Raw genomic sequence first — 25,017 nt, forward strand, 5'->3', positions numbered from 1 at the left:
GGTTAACTCACAGACCTAAGTGTCAATGTATTTATCAGCTCTTAAGAATCAGCACAAAACCTGGTCATTATCTGTAAGCTGTGCTTTGGAGGATGCTTGCAAGTAATGTGTGATACAGCATACAGTGATACCTGTGGAAAAACTGCCTGCATGGTACAAGCTGAATGTCTGTTTGCCTTTCCTGATTGATATTTTCTTAATATTACCTGTTACTTTCCAAGTGGTAATTCAATTTATTGTTTCAAGTCCATCACAAGCGGAAGTGACTTAAATTAGCAATGCTTTGTATTTTGACCTACAGCAAATTATATTTCTTGGGGGACATTGAAGGTACATCTGTTGATAATGATCAGTTAAATCTGGCCTTCTGCTGCATATAACTTGTTTCCCTTTCTCCCCTGTGTTTCCTTAGACACTATGTGCAAAGGCCACCATGCAGACCATCCGGGCAGCTGACACAAATGAAGTGGTCAAGCTCATATTCCGTGAATCTGATAATGACCGAAAGGTAAACAGCTTAATGCTCTTGGCACCCCTCTGTAAATAGGAACAGTGTTGAATCTTCACTTTCTTTTCTACAAAGCATGAATATAGTTGTTCCAAACTGATGATGTAAAGGGAGGGGAGGATATAAATTGTCACACCTAATGCTCAGTTAATTGAATCTGTGTAAGTGACTGCAGCCAGGCAGAGGGGCTGAAGGGGCTGTGGCCATGTGGAAATGGGAGGTTTAAAGGCTCTGGGATCTCAAAGGGTCGCTGCCAGCAGCTGGCTGTGGAGTCACTGAGTCCAAGAGCTTTGCTGACCTTTCTCCCTGTTTTTTTATTTAGGTTATGCTGCAATTAGAAAAGAAGCTCTTTGACTATTTTAATCAAGACGTATTTAGGGACAACAATGGCACTGCGGTAAGTTCACTGCTAAGCCCTTTTAAAGGAGCAAGTTGGGAACTCACATACAAATTACATTTCCCTAACCAACCCTTTATCCTTATCACCCCTCCTGTCTGCAGAATGAGAAGAGATAATTCAGCCAACACAATAACTGCTGCAGATTCCTCATAACTTACCCAGTTATTTTGTGTACAGACTCAACTTTGTCATGTTAGCCTTCTTTTTCATAGAAAAATATTGTAAATTAAATGTAGACAACAATTCACTTTTCTTGGCTGTCCTCTAGTCTGCATTTCTTCAAGCATCCTGTTTTTCTGCCTAGCTCCTGATTGTGCATCACGCAGTAACTTAGGAAAAGCCCTTAAATGCAAAGCCCTTCTGAAAATACCTGGGTCTTCTAAGTGTACAAACATATACTAGAAACACAAGAGTAAGCAGAATAGCAATCTCAAGCTCTGCAGCAGACTGTCACTGTTTGGACAATTGTACAGGGCTTCCCAAGAGGATTAAGCAGACAGGGAACACAAACACTGATTTGTAATGACTCTGATTTTTCTGTGCAGAGGGGTGTCATATTTTCTTTAATGTGATCTCATTTCAGAGGGATGCCAGTTGATTTTGGAAGAGCTGTGTATCACTGCTTGCAGCTTTCTCCATTTCATGCAGGGCTGTAGGAGCTGTGCATCCAGGGCAGTGCAGAGTGCCTGGTCCCAGTGCCAGTGCAGCTGTGTGCTAGCCAGGCAGTGTCACCCCCAGCACCCGTTCTGCCTTGTGCCCAGGGCCCAGGCTCTGCCCCTCTCTGCTCCCTGCTGCCTGTGGCTCCTGCTCTCTGCTCACAGGAGCCAGGCTGCTGCAGGCTCGAGGGTGGGGAGGCAGCTGGAGCCCAGCTGGAACCCTGGTGCCCTCTCTCATTGTAAGCTGGCTTCAGCTGGGAGACTGATTCCATGTGAGATCTGAGATTTCTCTCGTTGTTGGGGTCAGGAGAGTTTGGTGAGTGAGCTCCAGGGGGATGGGGGTCTGGTTCCCCCTCGTGCTTGCTGCTGTCCCCCAGGGTGGCTCTGTGCCTGTGCTGCTCAGGGCAGTGTCCCTGCAGATGCCCTTCTGCCAGACCAGCTGGGGCTGCTTGCTTTCAGTTTACAGGGTGGATGCATCTCTGGGAAATACTTAATGTTTCTTTCACTGATGTTTAGCAGTTTTGGGGACATTTAATTCAAAGCAGTAAATCTCCTTCCAATTTCTTTTTCCATATTAATCACATTCCTGACCCAGATTTTTTCCTCTGTGTTTATCATTATGATACCTTTTCCAGTTTTTTGCAAAGCAGCTCAAGTATTTGTCATTTATGTTTCCCCCCAGTGTGTTCCTGAAGCTGTGCAAAGCTCTTCTTGGTGCTTGTTTGCCACGTCCTGGTGGCATTTTGGGTGGCTGCTGCCTGATTTGCATAGAGGGCTGTGGAGTGTGAAGGTGCAGGCAGAATCCCACTTGCACACATTCCATTTCAAATCAGGAGTCATTTTGTTCGTGCATTGAGAAGTGGCAAATCTTCCAGATCAAACATGGAAGAAAGAGATAAACGACATAATGAGCCATTGGAGATAATCTAATCTTCATGGTCTAGTTAAACACGCAGCACCATGATCACTAAAAACAAACTACCCATCTCAAAGGATAAATGTCTCTGTGCCGAATTCAACCCAAAAAATCCATCGCATCCTTCATCAGCCGCCGCTCTTGTACCAGCCTGACAGAAATTTAATTCAAGCTGGCTCCTGAAAATAATTATTGTATTTTAAGAGTAGTAATCATTGGTCGGGACATGATTGAATGTGTCCATGCCTATTGACTTTTTCTATGATTTATAGCTTTGTGCAGTCGATATTCCCATCGAAATTGTATAATTAATTATAAGTGGGGCTGTCAGGGCTGCAGGATGGAGTGCCCTGATGAGTATTTGGGAAGATTAAATTTTCCTTAGCTGTACCAATGCAAGGCTTGGGAATTTTCACAGCGCTGGGGCTGTTGGATAAAGATGTTTTCTGTGTGTTTAGCAACTGCTTTAGCTCAAAATCCATTGATTTTTCAGAGGGCATTTTTTTATCAGTGCCGTGTCTCTTCAGTAACATTGGAATGTGTACGGATGTGACAAGACCTGACAAATATTTATTATCAACAGGCTATTTTATCATTGTCCATACACAGTCATTCCTTCCTTTTTACGTTGTAATCAACAAAAAGAATCTTAATATATATTTAGAAAAATGATTTTTTTTTAAATAAAAAAATCTGATATAGATACAAATCACCCGTTTAACAGAAATTCAGTTTGAAATGCATACTGCAATCTCTCATGTCTAATTTTTCCAAACTAATCTGTAGCTTATTCAGGCTTATCTGTAGTTTATTCCAAAGTTAGCTTAGCAATTACCTATATTGATTACCTCAGAGTGCAATGACCATTCTGTATCATTGTATTTCAGAAAGGAACACCCAGATTTACCCATTCTGTGGTGATAGGAGAAGATAAAGGCTGTTTGAAAGCAGCTGTGGCAGCAGTGTGTGATTGAATTGCTGTGCTCAGCAGGTGTGTCCTGGGGTGTGAGGTGCTCTCAGGAGGTTTGAGGGTGGGCAGGGAGGTGCAGCCTGTAGCCCCTTCCCAGTGGAAGCTTTTCCATCAGCCAAGCTCAGTGCTGGTGGCTGTGCTCACTGGCTCTCATCCTGCTCTGGGGGCTTGCAAAGCACAGGTGAGGCTCTCACACCTTCCTGGGGCTGCAGCCCCTGCTGGGGCAGCTCATCACCCCTCTGTGCCTGGAGCCCTGCTGCAATTCCTGCCTCACAAAACACAGCTGGAGTTTGGGACCTCCAGCCCAAGGGATAAAAATCAGCACTCAGTGCTCCCACGAGAGGAGCACAGCTCTTGAATAGGCCTACATTTTTACCAGGTATTTGCAGATTCTTTAATTGTTTGTGATAGATCAGGCTGTAAGTGTTTGGGTTTTTTTCAAAAGGAGTTCCCTGTTAATTTCAAAACAATCAAAAGAAAAGCAAGCCAAGGGTAATTATGTAATGAAAAAAAAGTAATCAGGTTATTGACTTGTACCAAAGAACGACAAACTAAATTGTATTTCTTCAGTAGTCAATTAAATAAATATATTGTAAGAATGTAAAACCTGTAATGACTACAGAGGAATGATTTAATCATCAGGAATCATTTTATAATCTTTAACTGCAATTAGAAATGAGGAATGGTACCAACATTCCTGCCTTTCCTATGATCTGTATTAAAGAATCAATCCAGGTAGGAGCTAATGCCCTGTTCTCAGGATTTTGACCACAACTGTGTAGCAAAAGTGATCAGTGAATTAATTGTCTTAAGAGTGGAACCTGATGATATTCCTGCTAAAATCATCATCTCTTTATTTCTGGTGATCTTTGTGGAAGCTGGTGACTGATACTGGAGCTGTCCCTGTCCTGCTGTCCCTGCTGTCCCTGCTGTCCCTGCTGTCCCTGCTGTCCCTGTGTCCTGCTGTCCCTGTGTCCTGCTGTCCCCGTGTCCTGCTGTCCCTGCGTCCTGCTGTCCCTGCGTCCTGCTGTCCCTGTCCCTGCTGTCCCCGTGTCCTGCTGTCCCTGCTGTCCCTGCTGTCCCTGCTGTCCCTGTGTCCTGCTGTCCCTGCGTCCTGCTGTCCCTGCGTCCTGCTGTCCCTGTCCCTGCTGTCCCTGCTGTCCCTGCTGTCCCTGTGTCCCTGCTGTCCCTGTCCTGCTGTCCCTGCTGTCCCTGTCCTGCTGTCCCTGTGTCCCTGTGTCCTGCTGTCCCTGCTGTCCCTGTGTCCTGCTGTCCCCGTGTCCTGCTGTCCCTGCTGTCCCTGTGTCCCTGCTGTCCCTGTCCTGCTGTCCCTGCTGTCCCTGTCCTGCTGTCCCTCTGTCCCTGCTGTCCCTGTGTCCTGCTGTCCCCGTGTCCTGCTGTCCCTGCTGTCCCTGCTGTCCCTGTGTCCTACTGTCCCTGCTGTCCCTGTGTCCTGCTGTCCCTGTGTCCTGCTGTCCCTCTGTCCCTGCTGTCCCTGTGTCCTGCTGTCCCTGTGTCCCTGCTGTCCCTGTCCTGCTGTCCCTGCTGTCCCTGTCCTGCTGTCCCTATGTCCTGCTGTCCCTGCTGTCCCTGTCCTGCTGTTCCTCTGTCCCTGCTGTCCCTGCTGTCCCCGTGTCCTGCTGCCCCTGCTGTCCCTGTCCTGCTGTCCCTGCTGTCCCTGTGTCCTGCTGTCCCTGCTGTCCCTGTCCTGCTGTCCCTGCCCCCAGTGCCATCTCCCACAGGAACACAGAGCCCTTGTGCTGTGGCCTGGCTGCTGCACACAGCTCCAGGATCACCAGAGGGCTCAGAGAGCTCTGCTGCTGTAGCAGCACTCATTCCCAACCAGATCCAAGAATGTTGTGCTGAAGAACCCAGTGATTCCCAGCCTGGATTTTCATGAAATGGAAGTGGTTCTATTTATTACTCTAATTGTGCAACAGCTCCCTTAGTGCAGAGGAGAAACAGTGAGCTCTTATGGAGAGTATGTTCTGACTCAGTTTCCCTTCACAGAATAAATTCCCTTCATTCTGTGTGTGTTCAGCCTCAACTGCTGTGGTGTGAGAAGAAAATTATAATGTGCTGTAAGAACAGATTGAGTTAAAGGTCTTGTTTTCCCTCTGAGAAGTAGTGATTTAAAGTGATCAATTATCATATTAGTTAACTTAGTGATGTCATTGCAAACAGGATTCAGGCAACCACACTTTTAATTTTTGAGCAATTTATTGTGGGTGAGGTTGCATGTATTCCCAGGAAATCCTGAAATGATACACAAACTGAGCAGAAAGAGAGTCTGCACAGACCTCTATTAAGATTTTTGTGAGAATATGTATGCTTATGAAGATTAAGGATCTGGCATCACTGAAAATGTATTAATCAACAGCCAAGATCTAGCACAATGCACTCTTCCCAATGGCCTTGGCTCTGACCCTTTTAGAGATAATGGGAATACTGTCCACTAGGAACTAGATTAGGACGATCAAGTGCATTTCATCAGGGTTTGACTTGAACCATGATCCCAGAGGTGAAAAGGCAGAGGTTTATCCACTGAGCCAACCAGCCCCTGTCCAGATAAAATCTTGAATATGATGTATAAGGGCAAATTAGGGTAGAGAAAGGAAATTGATTGCTAAGGCCCATTGCTACCTCAGACAGGTCATAAGGAAATCCTGCCTATCCTGAAACTGCTTCTTTTATTTAAGCTAGTCTTCTGAGATGCCTGATTTTCATCAGTATTAATAGGAAAATGGCTGCATGCTCTGTTGCTTTACTCAGAAGCAGCATTCCTGTGTTTAGAATTGCACTTGCTTAAATTAGTGATCAGTTATCTGCCACTGGATAAACTGCAAAATGAGAAATGACAGGGAGAGGAAATGTTACCAGTAAATTGTCTCACTAGCAGAACATAAATGTAAATCCAGATTGCACAAACAAGTCAATCCAGATGTGTTGGGTTAGCTGTTTACTGCAAGCTTCAAATAGAGGAATTACTCTGGTGTGAAATTTGTACATAGCACAAAGTTGCAAACATTATTTCATGACCTTTTTCCCATCCTGTCCTATACAGCTGCTGTATGGCCTAAGGATAATTCAGGTGTACTGTGGTGTATTTTTTTTTTATGCATTGGCTCTTGTTTAGGTCTAGCCCTAAGAGTAGGTTCAGGATCTGTGTTTGCACTCTGTAATCCAGCCTGTGTTATGATCTGCTGGCCCTTTTAAAGCTGTGTGATGTGGAAGAGAATCTGCATGGAGGCAATGTTTGCACCTGCATTCCAGTCCCCAAGTTTTTGGGTCTCACCATCATCCCTTACAGTTGATATTTGTGCAAACTAGCACCATACTTCCACATCTTGCCCGAAGTCTATGGCAAGCCAAATAAAAATAGAAAGGTGCTTAATTGTTTTTTCACCACCTCTCTGCAGTAGCTCAGTCCTCCTGTGCTCTCCAGGCACCCCTGATAACCTCCAGGTGAAAGCTTGCATGCACAGAGGATTGTTCAGAGAAAAGCAAATACTGAGCTGAGTTTGGAAAGTCAGACTCGAGGACACTTTTGTCCAAAAGGCAGAGCTGGAGGTGAGGGGGTGCCCAGCTCTGAGAGGTGGGCTCTGCTCCCTGGGCTGTGTTGGTTGCACAGGTGGGGAGCACAGGTGCATCCCCTCATCCTCATCCCCCCTGCAGAGGGGACAGGTCTGAACCCCTGCTGGAAGAGCAGCACCTCAGGATGGGGCTCCCAGTGCCCCATTCCCAGTGCTCCCAGTGACCAGGGGCTCTCAGTGACCCATTCCCAGTGCTTCCAGTGACCCCTTCCCAGTGCTCCCAGTGACCAGGGAGCTCCCAGTGACCCATTCCCAGTGCTCCCAGTGACCCATTCCCAGTGCTCCCAGTGACCAGGGGCTCTCAGTGACCCATTCCCAGTGCTTCCAGTGACCCCTTCCCAGTGCTCCCAGTGACCAGGGAGCTCCCAGTGACCCATTCCCAGTGCTCCCAGTGTTCCCAGTGAGCCATTCCCAGTGCTCCCAGTGCCCCTGTGCCCCTGTGAGGTTCCTGCAGTGAATGATTCCTGCTGTCCACAGCCCTCGGGGCACACCCAGCATTGAGGTTCCTCTGTGGTCCTGCCTGTTCCCCAGAACACTGGGCCAGCTCAGCCTGGGGAAATCTCCAACCCACAGCAGGACTTTTGCCCAAGTAAGAAACATTTCACAGTCGTTCCTCAAGAAAATTCCATTTTAACCACTCTACAAGTAATAACAGAACTGTATTTTCCAAATTTCATACTTTTGCCAAATTGCAGCTCACGTGCAACAGGATTCTGCATGGTGGTTTGGACTCCCAGGTGGGACAAACTGATGTTTCACACTAACAGATATATAAAGTTTGATGAAGTAATCCACTGAGTGTGTCATATTCACAAGCTGTATATTCCTAATTAAAGTCTTGTGGTTTTAAAGACAGCATCCACTCAGTCATTCCTGGCATTTTGAAGGAGCTTTGTCACCAGCTGTTGTGCATAGTGTATGAATTATTACAATAATATTTAGTGTCTGCCCCAGCAAAGTTGTGAAAATGGCAAGTTGCATGAATGAGTTTTTCCAGAGTCACTTTCCTTTTAATTCAGGCTAAGCACTGGAGTCCCAGAAGAGTGAGCAGCAAAATCCATGTTTCCATCAGACAGGGCAGTGTGTGCTGAGCGGGTGGTCCCGGGCACAGCCCCTGCACAGTGCCTGGGGCTGGGGAGCAGGTCCTGCTGGGGCAGCTGCTGCAGGGGGGCTCTGGCTGTGCACTCTGAGCTACCTGTGCCCCTCTGGGCGTGGCTGAGCCCTGGAACTGTTGGCAGGGGTTGCCCTGGCTGCTCCTTGGCAGTGGTGCCACCCCAGGGCTGCTGGCCCTGCTCTGCTGTCCTCACCCCCTGGTGCTGCCAGCACTCGCCTTGGTGCCATTTCTGTGCCACAGACCCACATTTGTGTGCAGGTTTGTGATTTCACAGCACTGCCGTTCAGGACACAGAGATAGATATGTGCAGAAATATAGCATTATACAAAAACAGCACGAGTGCTACATTTATATTCAATGATTTGGGGTTTTTTCTGTGAAACGTGATTTTAAAGACTGGCAGTGAGAGAAGATTAAGATTTAAAATATTTAGTAATGGATCATTTTACATAGTCTTTGTTAGAGAAAGAAGTAGCTTTAAAATCAGGCACAGTTGTGTGTGGCATTTTCATGGATAAGTGGGAAGGATCAGCATTTCCACAGGCCTTTACCTGAAGTCAGTATACTGCTGAATCAATTTCTAAATAATTTGCTGTGACTGGAAAGATCGAAAAATTACTGTCTTTCCAAAGTCTCTTGGAAAAAAAGTGTGCTCCAAAGGCCTGGCAAAGGAGGTTACAGTGACCAGGGTCCACATGTTTTAATTCTCTGAGGTCACTTCTGTGTGCTCATCTCCTCTTTTTGGTCTGAAACTTCATTTCCCTTTCACAGCTGTGAATTCTCTTGTGGGCCCTGCAGATGGATTTGATAAATGCTGCTAATATCACCTCCTGATCTACCAGTGCTCTGCCTTTGGTCTGTAGGTCTTGATGAGTAATTGCCATTGTTCTACTCCAATGACTGAATGAGGTTGCCCTGTTTGAAGGGTTCATACGTGTGGTTTTAGCCAGGGTGGCCCATTGCAGTGCACCCAGTGGATACTGACCTTTTACCAGTGCCTCACTGCTTTAAATTGAAGCAAGCAGAACCTAACCTGGGTTTCTGCAACTGCTAAACTCTCTTATAACTCTCCTTGTTACTGGCAAGCTGCATAATGTAGAAATTTAGGATTTTGTGCACTGCTTTCTCCTCCACCCTGGCACATAAATGCATGTTACAACACTGCCAAAAAGGGGGAGCAAAAAGTGAGACTCCTTCAGCAGATTTTACAGAATACACAGCACTCTAGGAAACCAGCAGTTTTGATAATTCCCTTAGGAGGTGATGGGCACTGCAGCTGACACAGACATCAGTCCTGAACACTTTCAATTCTCCTCAAATTAAATAGGAAATATCCTTTACTGCAAATGCAGTCATTCCTACACATACTCATTCCCCACAGTGTGGGGTCACAGTGGCTCACAGGGAGCAGCTAACTATTGATGCACTGGGTGGATGGATGGATGGATGGATGGATGGATGGATGGATGGATGGATGGATGGATGGATGGATGGATGGATGGATGGATGGATGGATGAGTGGATGGTATTTTCATTCAGGTGTTCAGACATTCCTGTTGGGCTGGTCACTGGACATAGTAGAGCAAACATCTTGATGTAATATTATCAACTCAGTGTTGGAGCAGATAAAATAGACCTTGCATCATGTTCACTCTTATTTAGGTATAAATACATTGGTGAAACTGTTTGGAGAAAAAAAAAAGTCTCCTGACAACTGCCTATGACATATAATTCTGAGATGATCTGCTAGTCACAGCGTTTCAGAATCTCTGTGTAATTGCTCAAATTACCACAGCGTGTCATCTAACACCTTGAAGATTTGGTTCTTAAGGATGATCTTATTATGAGTAAATTAAAGAGAACAATATATTGATTTTTAGCATTTGAACTTAATTTTTGTATCATTTTTAAGGCATTTAGAGTGACAGACATGCTCATGTTTCCTGTTGCAGCACTGGCATTATTCATGGTGCTGATTGGTGTGCAGTATGGAAATGAGTGAGCAGTTTGTGGTGAAATTGCCATGAAAGGAGTATGTTCCAGGTGGGCTTTTTAAAGACAATGTTTGATGCTATAAAAGTGAAGGCATTACCCTGTGAAATTCTGCCTGCTCCTCAGTGTCATCTTGCCCATGTTAATTCTCCTTCATTTTCTGTCGTGCCAGGTGCTCCAAGCACCTGTCCTAGAGCAGATAAAATTGACTGGTGCCTGTGTCAGGCCCTGTGCCCTGCTTTCAGGGCAAGTGACATCTGTTTGTGACAAGACCTAGTGAGCACCTTGCATTTGTATACAAAATCCTACTTTTTGAGATTACTTAAATGAGAATGCAAGTGTTTTTCACACTAAAAAAATAATTGTTAAAACATACTCCTGTACTGAGCAGAACAGCTGCAGTTTTGTCAGAATGCACAGTTCAGGCTGTCGCCATCCTCCCTTCCTTTCCTCCCTGCCTGCAGTGCTGCCAGGTGAGCACAGAGAGGTTCTGGGGCTCCCACTGCTCCCCTGGGCACACAGGTACCTGTCCTTGCCCTCTCAGCAGAGAGAGCTGCACAGGGGATGTGTTTGACACAGGGACAGGTACTGCAGCACAGTCAGTAACTAGGAAAAATAATTTACAAAAGTGCATGATTATTTAATATACAGAAGGAAGCAAAAGCTTTTGCAAATACTGCAGTAAAAATATTTGGCTGTTTTACATGGCAGGATGAATTCTTCACCATGAGCATTCCCTGAATCCTTCTAGACACCTGGTTGGGCTTTACCTCAGGTTGAAGCTGTCTCTTTACCTGGGGAAGCTTGGGGAACTGGCAGCACAGTACACAATGCTGTCTTGTTTCTGTTATCTGTCACCAGTGTCAGCAGCTCATCTGCATAGCACAGGCACTGCAAACACAACTGCAGCAAACAAACAGCAGAAACTTCTGTGGGTAACAATGCACACCCAGATGCTTAGTCCTCTAAGCCCCAGGCTCACTGAGTTTGCAAATATCATCATAGCAAGAACAATCTGAATGTGTAAAATTTTAAAAATGTGAATTGGTGTGAGAGGACAATGCCTCTATTGAACTTTGCCAACCCTTGGGATGCCCATGAGTAATTTATACCATTGTGTTCTGTGGAGCATTGTTCTTTCCTTCAGTCCTTGCAGTTTAACACTTCAGAAACAGCCCTTCTCTTCCCTCCCCTTCCCTGCCCTGAGCTGTTTACTTGGAACAGCAGGAAACATGCACAGACATACATTTATTTCACTTAATAGTTCTAACGGGATGGCAGCTGATTTTCCTATCTCAGATCCCTGTAGGTTGGTGTGTTTAAGGTGGAGGCACATGGAGCAGGGGAGGGATGGTGACATTTGTTTTCATGGCCAGTGTGTGTATTGTGGATGCCAATCTGTTCTGGTTACTGGAATAATCACAGAATCACAGTCTGGAAACATTAGGGATGATGGAAACATCCATTTGTTCTTCAAGTGTGTTGAGATTGCTCCAGTTAGACCAGCGAGTGCTGGACCAGCCCAACATTTCAAGGATTGAGTGTATTATTAGATTACATTCCCACACAGATATTTTGAAATACTTACCCAAACCTACTGAGCTCTCAGGCTGTCAGTCAGATGTTCAGACAGAAGCTGTGGCAGTCGCTGGCATTCAGAATCGTTTCCAGCACAGAGTTGGTGTTGAGGAATTGAGCAGGAGAAGCTTTTTGCCCATCATCTGGCAGGAGGGATGCAGGGGGCTGGGCTGCTCTCCATGGAGAGGGGCTAATCTGCAGTGCAGGTGGCTCAGGTAGTGCTTCTCACACAGATAATTAATGTGTACAAGTAGCTGCTAATTGCACGTTTCAGGAATGATTTATGAAGTGACAGAGGGGAAAGAGGGCCACGATCTCATTTCTTTGGGAACCTCTGCCATTGCTAGAATGGTATCAGCACAGCTGTGAGATGGGACATGATTAATGAACGGTGGGACAGTGCCAGGACACTCCCCAGAGGCAGCCCCTGAGCAGGATCAGCTCCTGGGCTATGCTGGCAGTGCCTGGGCACGGGGCTGCAGCTTGTGTCCTCACAGCAGTGCTGGCTTTAGTGTCAGCAGTCATCTCCGAGTCCTCCTGAGTGGATTTCTGTTTATTAACAGACTGTGGGTATTCATTCTCTCTGTAGAGGTCCAGGGGAAAAAAGATGTGGCTGGGACTCATATTTATACAGGACATTAAATGTGGACCTGTGAGCATCTCTGTTAAACACCTGGTGCTGTGCCCTGGCTGCTGCTGCCACCTTTCCCTCTGTGCACAGGATCTCTGCTGGGCAGCAGTGATGTGCACATCCTTGTGGTTGTGCTGCTGCTTTGGACCAAGGATAATGCAGAGCAATGTCATGCATTTCACTGCATTTCTCATGGGCTGCTCAGCATATCAGTTTGCTGCTCTTTTTTAGTGCTAATCTGGTTTATCTCTGGAAAGACTGCTAATGAAATTTCAAGAAATGTAGTGTAAGGGCACTTGCAGGTAGAGCTGTGAAGAGCTAGTGTTACAACTTTCCCTGAGGAAAACTAATGTTCCAACACTTTTCTCAAGTCACTGATTATGTATCAAAATAGTCCAGCTGGTTTTGCACTGTGTTATAAAAACTATTCTACAGAGTCTGTACCTCAAGCTGTGTGTTACCTTATCTCTTTTTATTTCCTTTTATATAATGTAGTATTTTTAAATTGCTGCAGTTCAACATTAAAGAGTGAATGCATTTATTTCTGTCTTTTATAGCTTTTAGAATTTGACAGAGAGCTGTCAGTCTTTAAAGACAGATTGTATGAACTGGACATCTCATTTCCTCCCAGGTAAGATTCATATATAATCCATTTATTTAACTAGCTACAACGTGGTTGTTACTTGCAATGCTGGTAAAATGTGAATGTTCCCATATTTATTGCAGAAATTATGATGATCTCTGTGCCTTTCATGATTGTTTATTCTCCCCACATCCCCTCCATCACTAATAAACCTCCTGCCAGTCGTGCTCTGTAGCTCATCATGGGGTTCTGCTGCTCCTGTCTTTTATTGCTGCTTGTAAAACTGAGCTGGCAGGGCTGTGTGCTCAGAGATGCTCAGGAAGGACTTTAAGCACTGGGCCCAGAGCACCTGTTAAATCACATTATTGCAGCCATAAAGGCAGTGCTTGCCTCAGGCTTTTGAGGACTGTGGCACTCTGCAGGAGTGCAGAGCCTGCTGCATCACTCAGGGACACCCACGAGCAGCACCAGGAAACAGGACAGGAACTTAGATTCTGCTTTTCCAGCTTCACTAAACATCAACTATTAAGACTGTTGGAATAAATTGGTTGTCTAATACACGTGTGTGATTTTAGTCAGCCTGGGGCATCCCCGAGGTGTTTCAGCCATGAATGGAAACTGTTGCTATCACACAAAAACAAGCTTTTTGCAAGTGGCAGTCCTGTTCAGGAGAAACCTGTGGAAGATTTGGTGCATTTTATACATGTATGGTCCCTTTCAAGAGTGAGGAAGTCAAATCTCACAGTTGCATTCAAGAGAAAGAAATACTGTGTTCACAAAGAAAAAGTTGAAAAAATAGTAGAAAAAAGGCAGAAAAAACTATGCTTTTTATATGCTTTTTTTGTTAATAGGTATAATATGTTTAAATACTACTATTTTATGGCTCATGGACAGATAGAAAAGTATGATGCTTTGGCATACACTGAGAAAAAATTTGGGAAGCTTGCCTTTTGTGATCATAATCTCATTACTTCTCACCAGCCAGCTGTGATTCTGATCTGTATTGATCCCCTGGGACACTGGAAGTATGCACAGAGCTACCAGCACTCTAAATTGTCCTTATTGATTGAGGGTGGTAGCAGCAGGCCAGCAGGGTGTGTGCATCCCTGAGTGTGTCTCACTCATGGGTCTGCTCAGGGTGGATGAAGGTGAGGGGAAGTGATGCAGTTTTTATGTCACAAACTCTTCATTTCTCCAACATTAGTGCTTTCAGCCAGAGCAGGGCTTGCCAAAAGTACATAGTTCCATGAATAGTTTCCAGCTTCTTCAGAGCACTCTGAAGCTCTGCAAGAGCTTTTCAGTGTCTTGCTTCCCTCAAGCAGAGATCAGAAATTAGGTGTGAGAGTTCTCTGTGTGTTTTAGTTCTACTCACTGTTTCCCTCTTAGCAACTAGATAATAGTAATAATAATAAAAAAAAAAATTAAAAATTTGTCTACTGAAAGATGGCGTGTATATATAAAGAGCAAACTGGCTTTCCATGCCTTTTTCACCCACCCCTTCTTGTTTTCTATGTCATGAGGCAAGGATTGCCCTAATACCTTACCTTACCCTATTGCCCACCCCATGGTCCTTGCATGGCCACAGGCCCAGTAATGTGTTTTTAACAGAAATACATTATTACTATTTTTGATCCTGCATATTTTTTGGCAGGGATAAATAATTACTTACATAATACTTCTATGAGATTTACAGTTAAAATTGAATTTGTATCTGTAAACTGAATGGTATTAAGGCAGCACAGATAATTAATGTTCCTGCATGTGCAAAGGAGTTTCTGCAGGGTCTTGAGAGACTGTGTTACTGCACATTAGCTTCAGGACTTGTTAGTTAATTTGGATGTGGGAAGGATTGGAGAGCCAGCTCTGAGCTCTGGCACATCTGAAATCAGCATCTCTGAGACATTCCTAGGGAACTCAGAACTAATCTATTGCTCTTCCCCAGTGCAATACTGTCAGTTAAGACCAAATGTCTGCTTGATGTGCTGTGAATTCTTCCTCCTGCCGTGGGTGGTGCAGAGGGAGGGGTGCTCAGAACCATCCAGAACAGTCTTGTCTGAGCTCAAGGGTTCCTCCAACCCAAACCATTCCTTCAGTCTGTGATTTTATAGCACTGACAGCACCTGCAGGCCTGTCAGTTATCTCCCCTCTGTTCAGCAGCCCTAAAGCATTTCCTAAAGCTCTTCAGTTCTGAGTTCCTTTTAATTCCTCAGTGGATGTACCCAAGCCACATCAGTCTCCACCTGTGCCAGGGATGCAGCGAATGAACTGCCAGGGAAAGGGGCTCATCCCCCTGCCCTGGACCCAGATCTGCTCTGCTGTGCCCCCAGGCCCCCCACACCTTCTGTCCGGGGTCCTTGGAGGCTGCAGGGCAGTGCAGGAGGACAGCTGGGCCAGGCAAGCCCTTCCCTCTCAAACCCTTCCTCTGAGCTGCTGAGACATGCCAAGGGTGAGGGCAGCACAGTTTAACAAGAGCCACAGCCTGTGGGGCAGCTCTGCTGTGCTGGGCAGCCTGGAAAAAACTTTCCAACAGGGTATTCTCCAGACATTATTCACCCACTCCTATATTCCTGTATTTTGAGGTCTTTTGTTTTAATAGTGAATGTTTGTGTTTTCATCTTGTTGCCCTCTGTGGTCCAGTGTAGCTCGTAGCAACCCGAGCCACTGGAGACTAAACACAATTTAGAATTTTAAACTCTGTGAGCTCTGTCACTCACAGGCTGAACAGTCTGGCTATGAGCAAACAGCCCAGTGAGAGGCTGCAAAGGGCTTCATGGCACTCAACAATCACTGCAAAAGGCAGGAGATGTGAAAAAAAGAAGTAAAGACATTGTGGTCTGTCAATATACAGGTGGGCAATTGTTACCTTTATCGCTGCTCTCCATTAATTATTGTAATTATTCTTGTAGCTGTTGTACAGCAGAGATAGGAGCTGACTAGAGCAGGAGTTCACACCCACATACAAGGTTTGCTCTCAGATAAGGCTGCATGCACAGCAATCTCATGTATTAATCATTCTCTTAAAGTGACCTATTCTTGTTTGTTGTTGAATTAGGCTGTCATGTAATTTGCTGGTTGGACATATGTTTGTGTCTTGGATACCCTCTGTGTGGTATTTGTCTCGAGCAGACCCTCTGCACTGGCAGTGTCTTGGCTTTTGACACCTCTGAGCAGGAGACAGACAGTCTCATTTACTCTCAGCAGGGTGTTCCTCCTTTGGAATTCTCTCTTGCACTGGTTTGTTATTCTGCAAAAATCTTATTTAGTCCATAAAATATTTTTTGTCTACCTTGCATTTTGCCCCATGACCCTTCTCTGTTCCAGAAGGTTGCACAAGGACATGTATTTGTCTGGTCTGACTTGCACTGTGGCAGCCTGCTCTGCATGGAGCAGAGCCCAGAGCACTCCCTTGTTCCTTCCCTTCTGCAGAGAGAGCAGAGGGGCTCAGGGCAGAACCTCTGGTGCCACTGACAGAGCCCAGGGTCACCCTGGCTGTGAAATGCAAGGACCAGATGATGGTTTAGTTTAGGCTGCCCTTCCTTTCCAGTGTTCTCACTGCCTCTGGGAAAGGTTCTGCAGCGCTGGTGATGCAGCAATACTCACTCTAAAGCATGTTACAGACCAGTATTTTCCAAAGGGTGTTAAGGCAAGGAGCAATATGCCCAGCACAGAGCTATAGGAAGGATTCTGGTAAATCCCTCCTGTTCTGTGCTGTGCCCAGACTCGGGGTCCTGCTGCCCCCCCTGCCCCTTAGTGCAGGTTTGCCCGGGTCAGCCCCTGCCACTGTCACCTTTGCTGGTGCTGTCCCCATGGTGTTAGTGCAGCCTGTGCAGGTGGCAGCTGTTGAGCACATTGCTCTATGAGCAGTGTGTTTGCAGGGCTCTGTTTGCCCTCCTGACTGGGCTGAAGTGAGACACAGGTCGTGGCCACTGGGCTCACACAGCATCACCAAGGCTGGGAGTGTTTTGGTGCCTGTGAAGCAGATAATCTAATTCAAACAGCAGTGTGTCTTACTGCTTGGCTTAGATCTGCTGCCTCAGATGAGCATGTGAAGATAAATTACATGGGGTCATTTGTTAGGAAGAGATCTAGGGAATCCAACTCTCCCTTTCAGGTTCAGGGAAATAAAAAATGTTAATTCAATTTCAAGGAAGAAACTAACACTCTGATAGCTGACAAAAATTAGATGTCACCCTTTGATTGGTTGAATGGCATTTTGTTGAAATCACACTTATGTACCAGCTCACACTAATGCTGACTGTAAATTAAAAATATCAGAATATTTTTACTTATGTCTTTGGCCTTAAAACCTTCAGAGCACTCAAAGGTTGTATTGGCAGCCCATGTTCACCATCTTTTCCTCAGGTAAAAGTATCTTAGACAATCTGAGAGCACATCAGAGCTGAAAGTAAATTGATCCAACATTTTCTTAGAAAATATGAAAATAGTAATAATTTTCTTAAGAAAAGTGCTTGGGGTTTTTCCCCTTTTGAAGTTCTCTGTCAATGTCATACATAAATACAAAGAGACCTAAAAATGAAAATGGGTTTAGTAAATGTGAGTACTCGTACCTAAGTTCAAAATGAAACAAACCAAATCAAAACTGTCTCTCAGTTCTTCCCATGAAGAGCTCATCTTTCACTGATAGTTCTATCCCATCTCAAATACTTTGTATTGTAAAAAAATCATTGATATAAAACGTGGGGTCAATTGACTGATGAGCACAGATGAGAAGAGTTTTTGAGAGGGAAACATGATAAAGTTTGCTGAGTGATCTGCATTTGAAGCTGGATGAGGCTGCACAGCTGTTCAGAGTGATCTTCACTGGATTGAGGAGGATCAAAGAGGTGAATTTTCCCCACTGCTGCCCAGCAAATGCTGCCCCAGTTCCTGGAGCAGCCGTGGCAGCTGTGCAGAGGGCAGGTCCCTGAGCACAGCTGGAGCACAGCTGGAGCTCACTGCCTGGGGCAGCCACAGGTGGGACCCTGCAGACAGCCAGTGGCTTCCTGTTAGAAATCCATCTCTGGCAGGTTTTGCCCGTGCTGACACAGGGGAGGAGCTGCTCAGGAGCTTTCCTTGGCTGGGAATGCAGAGCAGGACACGTTGGTACCCAGGCTCATGTGTGAGCCAAGGCACTGCTGGCAGGATGATATACAGAGCCAGACCACCCTGCACCAAGGCACTGCTGGCAGGATGATTACAGAGCCAGACCACTGCACCAAGGCACTGCTGGCAGGATGCTTTACAGAGGCAGACCACCCTGCACCAAGGCACTGCTGGCAGGATGATATACAGAGCCAGAGCACTGCACCAAGGCACTGCTGGCAGGATGATTACAGAGCCAGACCACTGCACCAAGGCTCTGCTGGCAGGATGCTTTACAGAGCCAGACCACTGCACCAAGGCACTGCTGGCAGGATGATTACAGAGCCAGACCACTGCACCAAGGCACTGCTGGCAGGATGATATACAGAGCCAGACCACCCTGCACCAAGGCACTGCTGGCAGGATGATTACAGAGCCAGACCACTGCACCAAGGCACTGCTGGCAGGATGATTACAGAGCCAGACCACTGCACCAAGGCACTGCTGGCAGGATGCTTTACAGAGCCAGACCACCCTGCACCAAGGCACTGCTGGCAGGATGATTACAGAGCCAGACCACTGCACCAAGGCACTGCTGGCAGGATGCTTTACAGAGCCAGACCACCCTGCACCAAGGCACTGCTGGCAGGATGATTACAGAGCCAGACCACCCTGCACCAAGGCACTGCTGGCAGGATGCTTTACAGAGCCAGACCACTGCACCAAGGCACTGCTGGCAGGATGATTACAGAGCCAGACCACTGCACCAAGGCACTGCTGGCAGGATGCTTTACAGAGCCAGACCACCCTGCACCAAGGCACTGCTGGCAGGATGATTACAGAGCCAGACCACTGCACCAAGGCACTGCTGGCAGGATGATTACAGAGCCAGACCACTGCACCAAGGCTCTGCTGGCAGGATGATATACAGAGCCAGACCACTGCACCAAGGCACTGCTGGCAGGATGATTACAGAGCCAGACCACTGCACCAAGGCACTGCTGGCAGGATGATATACAGAGCCAGACCACTGCACCAAGGCACTGCTGGCAGGATGATATACAGAGCCAGACCACCCTGCACCAAGGCACTGCTGGCAGGATGCTTTACAGAGCCAGACCACTGCACCAAGGCACTGCTGGCAGGATGCTTTACAGAGCCAGACCACTGCACCAAGGCACTGCTGGCAGGATGATTACAGAGCCAGACCACTGCACCAAGGCTCTGCTGGCAGGATGCTTTACAGAGCCAGACCACTGCACCAAGGCACTGCTGGCAGGATGCTTTACAGAGCCAGTCCACCCTGCACCAAGGCACTGCTGGCAGGATGATTACAGAGCCAGACCACTGCACCAAGGCACTGCTGGCAGGATGATTACAGAGCCAGACCACCCTGCACCAAGGCACTGCTGGCAGGATGATTACAGAGCCAGACCACCCTGCACCAAGGCACTGCTGGCAGGATGATATTCAGAGCCAGACCACTGCACCAAGGCTCTGCTGGCAGGATGATTACAGAGCCAGACCACTGCACCAAGGCTCTGCTGGCAGGATGCTTTACAGAGCCAGACCACTGCACCAAGGCACTGCTGGCAGGATGCTTTACAGAGCCAGACCACTGCACCAAGGCACTGCTGGCAGGATGCTTTACAGAGCCAGACCACTGCACCAAGGCACTGCTGGCAGGATGATTACAGAGCCAGACCACCCTGCACCAAGGCACTGCTGGCAGGATGCTTTACAGAGCCAGACCACTGCACCAAGGCTCTGCTGGCAGGATGATTACAGAGCCAGACCACCCTGCACCAAGGCACTGCTGGCAGGATGCTTTACAGAGCCAGACCACTGCACCAAGGCTCTGCTGGCAGGATGATTACAGAGCCAGACCACTGCACCAAGGCACTGCTGGCAGGATGATTACAGAGCCAGACCACTGCACCAAGGCTCTGCTGGCAGGATGATATACAGAGCCAGACCACTGCACCAAGGCACTGCTGGCAGGATGATTACAGAGCCAGACCACTGCACCAAGGCACTGCTGGCAGGATGATATTCAGAGCCAGACCACTGCACCAAGGCTCTGCTGGCAGGATGATTACAGAGCCAGACCACTGCACCAAGGCACTGCTGGCAGGATGCTTTACAGAGCCAGACCACTGCACCAAGGCACTGCTGGCAGGATGATATTCAGAGCCAGACCACTGCACCAAGGCTCTGCTGGCAGGATGATTACAGAGCCAGACCACTGCACCAAGGCACTGCTGGCAGGATGCTTTACAGAGCCAGACCACTGCACCAAGGCACTGCTGGCAGGATGATTACAGAGCCAGACCACTGCACCAAGGCACTGCTGGCAGGATGCTTTACAGAGCCAGACCACTGCACCAAGGCTCTGCTGGCAGGATGCTTTACAGAGCCAGTCCACCCTGCACCAAGGCACTGCTGGCAGGATGCTTTACAGAGCCAGTCCACCCTGCACCCTGCATGAGTGTCCAGCCACCTCTGTCAGCAGCAGAACTGCTCTGACACTGCTGACCCTCGTCCTGGTTTATTTCCCCAAACAGTTGCCAAGTACTTCTCATCCTTATTGCCTGCAACAACAGCAGTTCATTGCACTGCTCCTTATTAACTGAGTAGGTTAGCAATTCATCAAAGTGTTGGGTTAAATTTCAACAATACTGAACATTATATTAATGATGTTGCTGGAAGTTTTATTCAGAAAATCCACCTGACAGTAATCCTTATTAAATAAGAGTAACTGAAACAAAAGTTTGTGAAATAGGATGGAAAATAGCTAAAAGCTTCATCTTGAGAAAAGGTAAACCCTTAACAACTGGAGATAAATTGTGCAAGATTTTCACATGGATGCTCCAGAGCTGCCTGTTGGTGTGTCATCCAGGGCCATGCACAGTCAAGGTGTGTTTTGTATAATTCTGCTGGTTCCATACATACACAGAGAAAAACAATCTCTTTTTGCTGTTTATTACCCTGCTAACATGAGTAGTTAAGGTCCTAAATTCCAACTTCACCACTGTTTTAAATAGTGGCGAATTTTAAATAAATAAATAAATAAATAAATAAATTTAAATAAATAAATAAATAATTTAAATTAATTTAGTTCCACAGGGAATTTCTCATTTCCACATTGTATTTTTAAACAGGTGTGATATGTAAAGAAGTGTGTAACAGAATTGTGGAAGTGTGCACATCCTCACACACTCCAACACCCATGTGTTAGCATAGAGCTGCTCATCATTTGTGTTTCTGTAGTACCTAGGGGCCTTTATCTGCTCTGTCATCATTTTTCTATAAGCACTCTCTAATCATTCTCAAGATCTCTGTAGATTGTGATTGAGGCATAGTGCTAATGAAAGGGAAAAGTAATACATTATTTCATGTCTAATTATGGGACAGGGAGAGCTGGTTTTCCCTTTTTCTTTGTCCTGGTAGTCAGGACTAGTGATTGAAGCACAGAAGGATGGCACAATACTTCCCCACTGGGAGACTGATACTGGAATTTTAAACTTTTGATTATTTGGTATAGAGTCCTTGAATTTCTTTTTATCAGATCTGCAGTTATTTTTCTCAAATCTGTAATTATTTCTACAATTCACAAATCAGAAAATCTGTTGACTAGAATTACTAGGTAAGTTTTGAATTAAAAACTGGGAGTTCCTTACCTGCCTGGAGTGAATGTGTTAAAAGAGGCTGGAGTTGTCAGCAGAACAAATCTAATTTAATGCCCTTGATCACAGACAGTCTTATTCCTAATGTCTTTTGGAAGATGGGTATTACAAGAGTAGTTCTGCTTTTTGCATGCACATAAGCTTAAGTTTACAGTAATTTTTAAGAGACTGTAGTGATGGTTGTGGAAGCAGTCACACTATTTTCATGCCACTGTTCACATAGCTATGGAACAGGATGATGGAGACAACTTCTGGGGCATACAGTGTTGGGAAGGTTTTGTTCTGGAATAGTAAACGTTCAGCAGCATGTTTTACAAAACCTTCTTCAGTGACAGTTCTATTCCAGAAACCTCTAATAATGCTTTTATTTGCTAAAATCTATTTAAGATCAGTGGCATATTAGAAACTAAAATATCTCTACAACCCAGAAAGGCACAAAAAAAAAAAAAAAACCCTCATGGGAATTTTGAGCCATATTTAGCTGTGACCATGATTTGAGCCCATCTGCAAAAGAATTTTGCGTATTCCAAAGTGTTTGTGACCCCTCTGGAGCATGAAGGAGGAAAGCAAATAGTTTTCCCCATTTTGGGGGCATGTATCTTGTTAGGATTTTTTATGATGTTGGTGTCAGCATTTCACTGAGATGAGGATTTCCACTCACCACAGGGAATGGAGGGAGCTTTTTATTGGAGTGCAGTGAGACAGAACACTCCATGCTCCTTGCTGCCTTCAAAGGGTTCTTTCTTACAAAAGAAGAGCTTGCCTCTCTTTATTATGTTAAATTATTACCTACAGGTCATTTTGTCTGGATAATTTTGCAGCATTTATTTTCATCTCTGTCCCAGCCATTAGAAATCTGGTTTGTCAAAGATACTTGTAAACTACAGTAACTTTTTGACTGGGTGATCAGTGCTAAGGACCTTGAAAAATCGGCAGAAGTTTTCACCCTGTGAAAACATTAAGATAAATAAAGCAAATTGATAAATACCATTTCATAGAATATAGGCTCTAGGATTTAATGCTCTAACACATAGCAGTAACAGATCATTCCAGGTACAGAGCATCATATTTCAAAGGCCATGCAGTTAATGCTGTAAGAGGAGTGTGATTGATCCTTATACCTTTATGTCATAAAAAGTAGCTTCAGGTGGGGTTCTGGAGTGAGTACAGTAAGAGCTTACGAGAAAAAGGCAACCCTTAAGCTGCAGACAAAGAGCTTCTACCACCAGGACAGCATTGCATCATCAAAATAGTTGACAGACACTCAGAAGTAAGCTGTACTTCTGTATGTCAGTGAAGCAGCAAATTGAATTCTCATAATATGTTTTGAAAATGAGTCTTGTTAGGTTTGATGAGGTGGAAAACGTGCGGAGATCACTGGTTTATTCCAATACATTCAGGAGGCTTTTCCTGGATGTTTGCCAGGGCTAATCTTTTTAATGGCAGTGTGGCTTGTAAACCCATTGGGTAGAGAGCTGTATGTCTCCGTTTCAGAGTATCACACCAAGGTGGTAAATAAGTTTCTCTTCAAGCATGCAAACACTTTTTTTACAATACCAGAAATTATGTTTTAAGATACATATCAGAAAAACCTCAGTATTTCCTTGGAAATGTCCTTTCAAATGCACATACATATGTAGATGTTTGGGGCTCTTAAGAGTTTTATCAAGTGCCAACTTCAGTTGATTCAGGCCCAATATTCAAGAAGTTGAGCCTCTTGAGGAAGTTTGAGCCACAAACCCTCTGGATTTCTCCAAAACCCCTTCTTAGCTACTCCCACATGCCAGTTTGGCAATGGTCTAAGAAAGCAGTGGGCCTTACAGAGTGGTGAGCCATCATCAAGGACAAATTTCTGTCCTAGTAAACTAGTGAGAAGATTTGGATGAGATATTAAAATTCTGCATGTACATTTTTCTGTAGTCTCTCGTCTACTTAAAATTGTTGTTGAACTGATTTTTGTACTTCATGCAGATAAAGTTTGCTGTCTTTAAATGCTCCTACATGCAAATGCACAAGGTAGGAGGTGAGAGTTTTGAAACTGTGTGTGTCATAACGTGTTAACCATACAGTAAAATTGTAGATCTGAGTGAGATGTAGAGAAAGAGCACATGAAAAGGAAAGAGGGAGGAGAAAAGATAGATAAACATGTCCAAGTGTTGGGAGAGCTGCTTTTTAACAATGAAGCTTTGTAAGTGATATGGCCCTTGGAGCCAGAGGTTTGAGGCTGCTGTGCCCAGAGTCCTGATGGTTGTGGATGGGCTTTGTTTGCAGTTACCCCTACAGTGAGGACTCCAGCCAGGGAAGGCAGTACATGAACACGAGATGTCCAGCCTGGTGTGACAGGATCCTGATGTCCCACTCAGCCAAGGAGCTCATTCTGAAAGTAAGTACAGACCTGCAGCCCCCAATGCTCCACACTGCATTTATCTGCACCAAAGGAAACACTGGCCAAGCTGGAGACAGCACAGCATGGTAGCAAATGGGGGGTGTGCCTCCAGTGTTCTGCACCCAAGAATGGGGATTTGTCATCATAAACCTGCTGACAGTGGCTAAAAGATGAGATTTCACAAGCACTTCTTTTGGTATCTGAGCTGCTAGTGATGACTGTCTTCTGTCCTGTGTCTCTTCTGTGTGGGGATGCATAGCATTGGGAGACTGACTTTAAAGTCTTGCTTAAAGGCTTGCCTTAAAGAGAGTAACAGAAATAAAAAGCCCCTGTAAAAGCCCCATTAGTCCCCAGCCCAGTCCAGCTGCAGTGGCAGAAGCAGCAGCACTGTCCCTACCAAGGACTCAGCAGGGATGCAGACAGGAGCAGGTGCAAGTGGCTGCTGGCTGAGGAGTCAGCAACTGACAGAAAAACCTTAGTTATCAGTGGTAGATTTCCTGAGGTACTCCCAAGAGTATGCCAAGTCCTACACAGGCCAAATCTCTCACTCTCCCCTGAATGAGGATGGTCTCCAGCAGGTAGGATCCTAACTTTGGTACATCAGTTAGGAGCCTAACTTCAGACATTCCATTAGAGCTTTAGAGATAAGCTTGTGCAACATTTTTAGAACATGCCATTCTCTTGGGATTTTGGTGTTTTTAAGATAGGGTTAGGGTTAGTTGGTGATGCTCTGTCCAAGGTTAAATGATCTAAATATGGTTCAGGAGCCTTCCAGTTTTCTGTCATGTGCTCTCTCCTCGTTCCACTCTGCCCTCCTCCTTTTCATGGGCACTGGACCAGGTCAGCTGTGCCTGTCCCTGTGTATGCTCCTGTCCTGCTGGCCCTGGTTCTGAACAGAGCATTCAGGAATGGGGTGTGCTGT

At 45.8% G+C, this 25,017-nt stretch overlaps 1 protein-coding gene across 2 annotated transcripts in view; it reads left to right on the top strand.

Annotated features, from left to right (window-relative positions):
- INPP5A (inositol polyphosphate-5-phosphatase A) overlaps window positions 1–25,017 on the top strand; it is a 164,015-nt gene that overhangs the window by 132,998 nt on the left and 6,000 nt on the right. For both annotated transcript variants that reach the window (XM_079311993.1, XM_079311994.1), the window contains exons 10-13: window positions 413–508; window positions 831–905; window positions 12,916–12,989; window positions 23,981–24,092. In XM_079311993.1, coding sequence (XP_079168119.1) covers window positions 413–508; window positions 831–905; window positions 12,916–12,989; window positions 23,981–24,092 — 357 coding nt within the window. The remainder of the gene's footprint in view (window positions 1–412; window positions 509–830; window positions 906–12,915; window positions 12,990–23,980; window positions 24,093–25,017) is intronic.

The sequence above is a fragment of the Erithacus rubecula genome, assembly GCF_903797595.1.
Source record: "Erithacus rubecula genome assembly, chromosome: 9".
NCBI lineage: Eukaryota > Metazoa > Chordata > Aves > Passeriformes > Muscicapidae > Erithacus > Erithacus rubecula.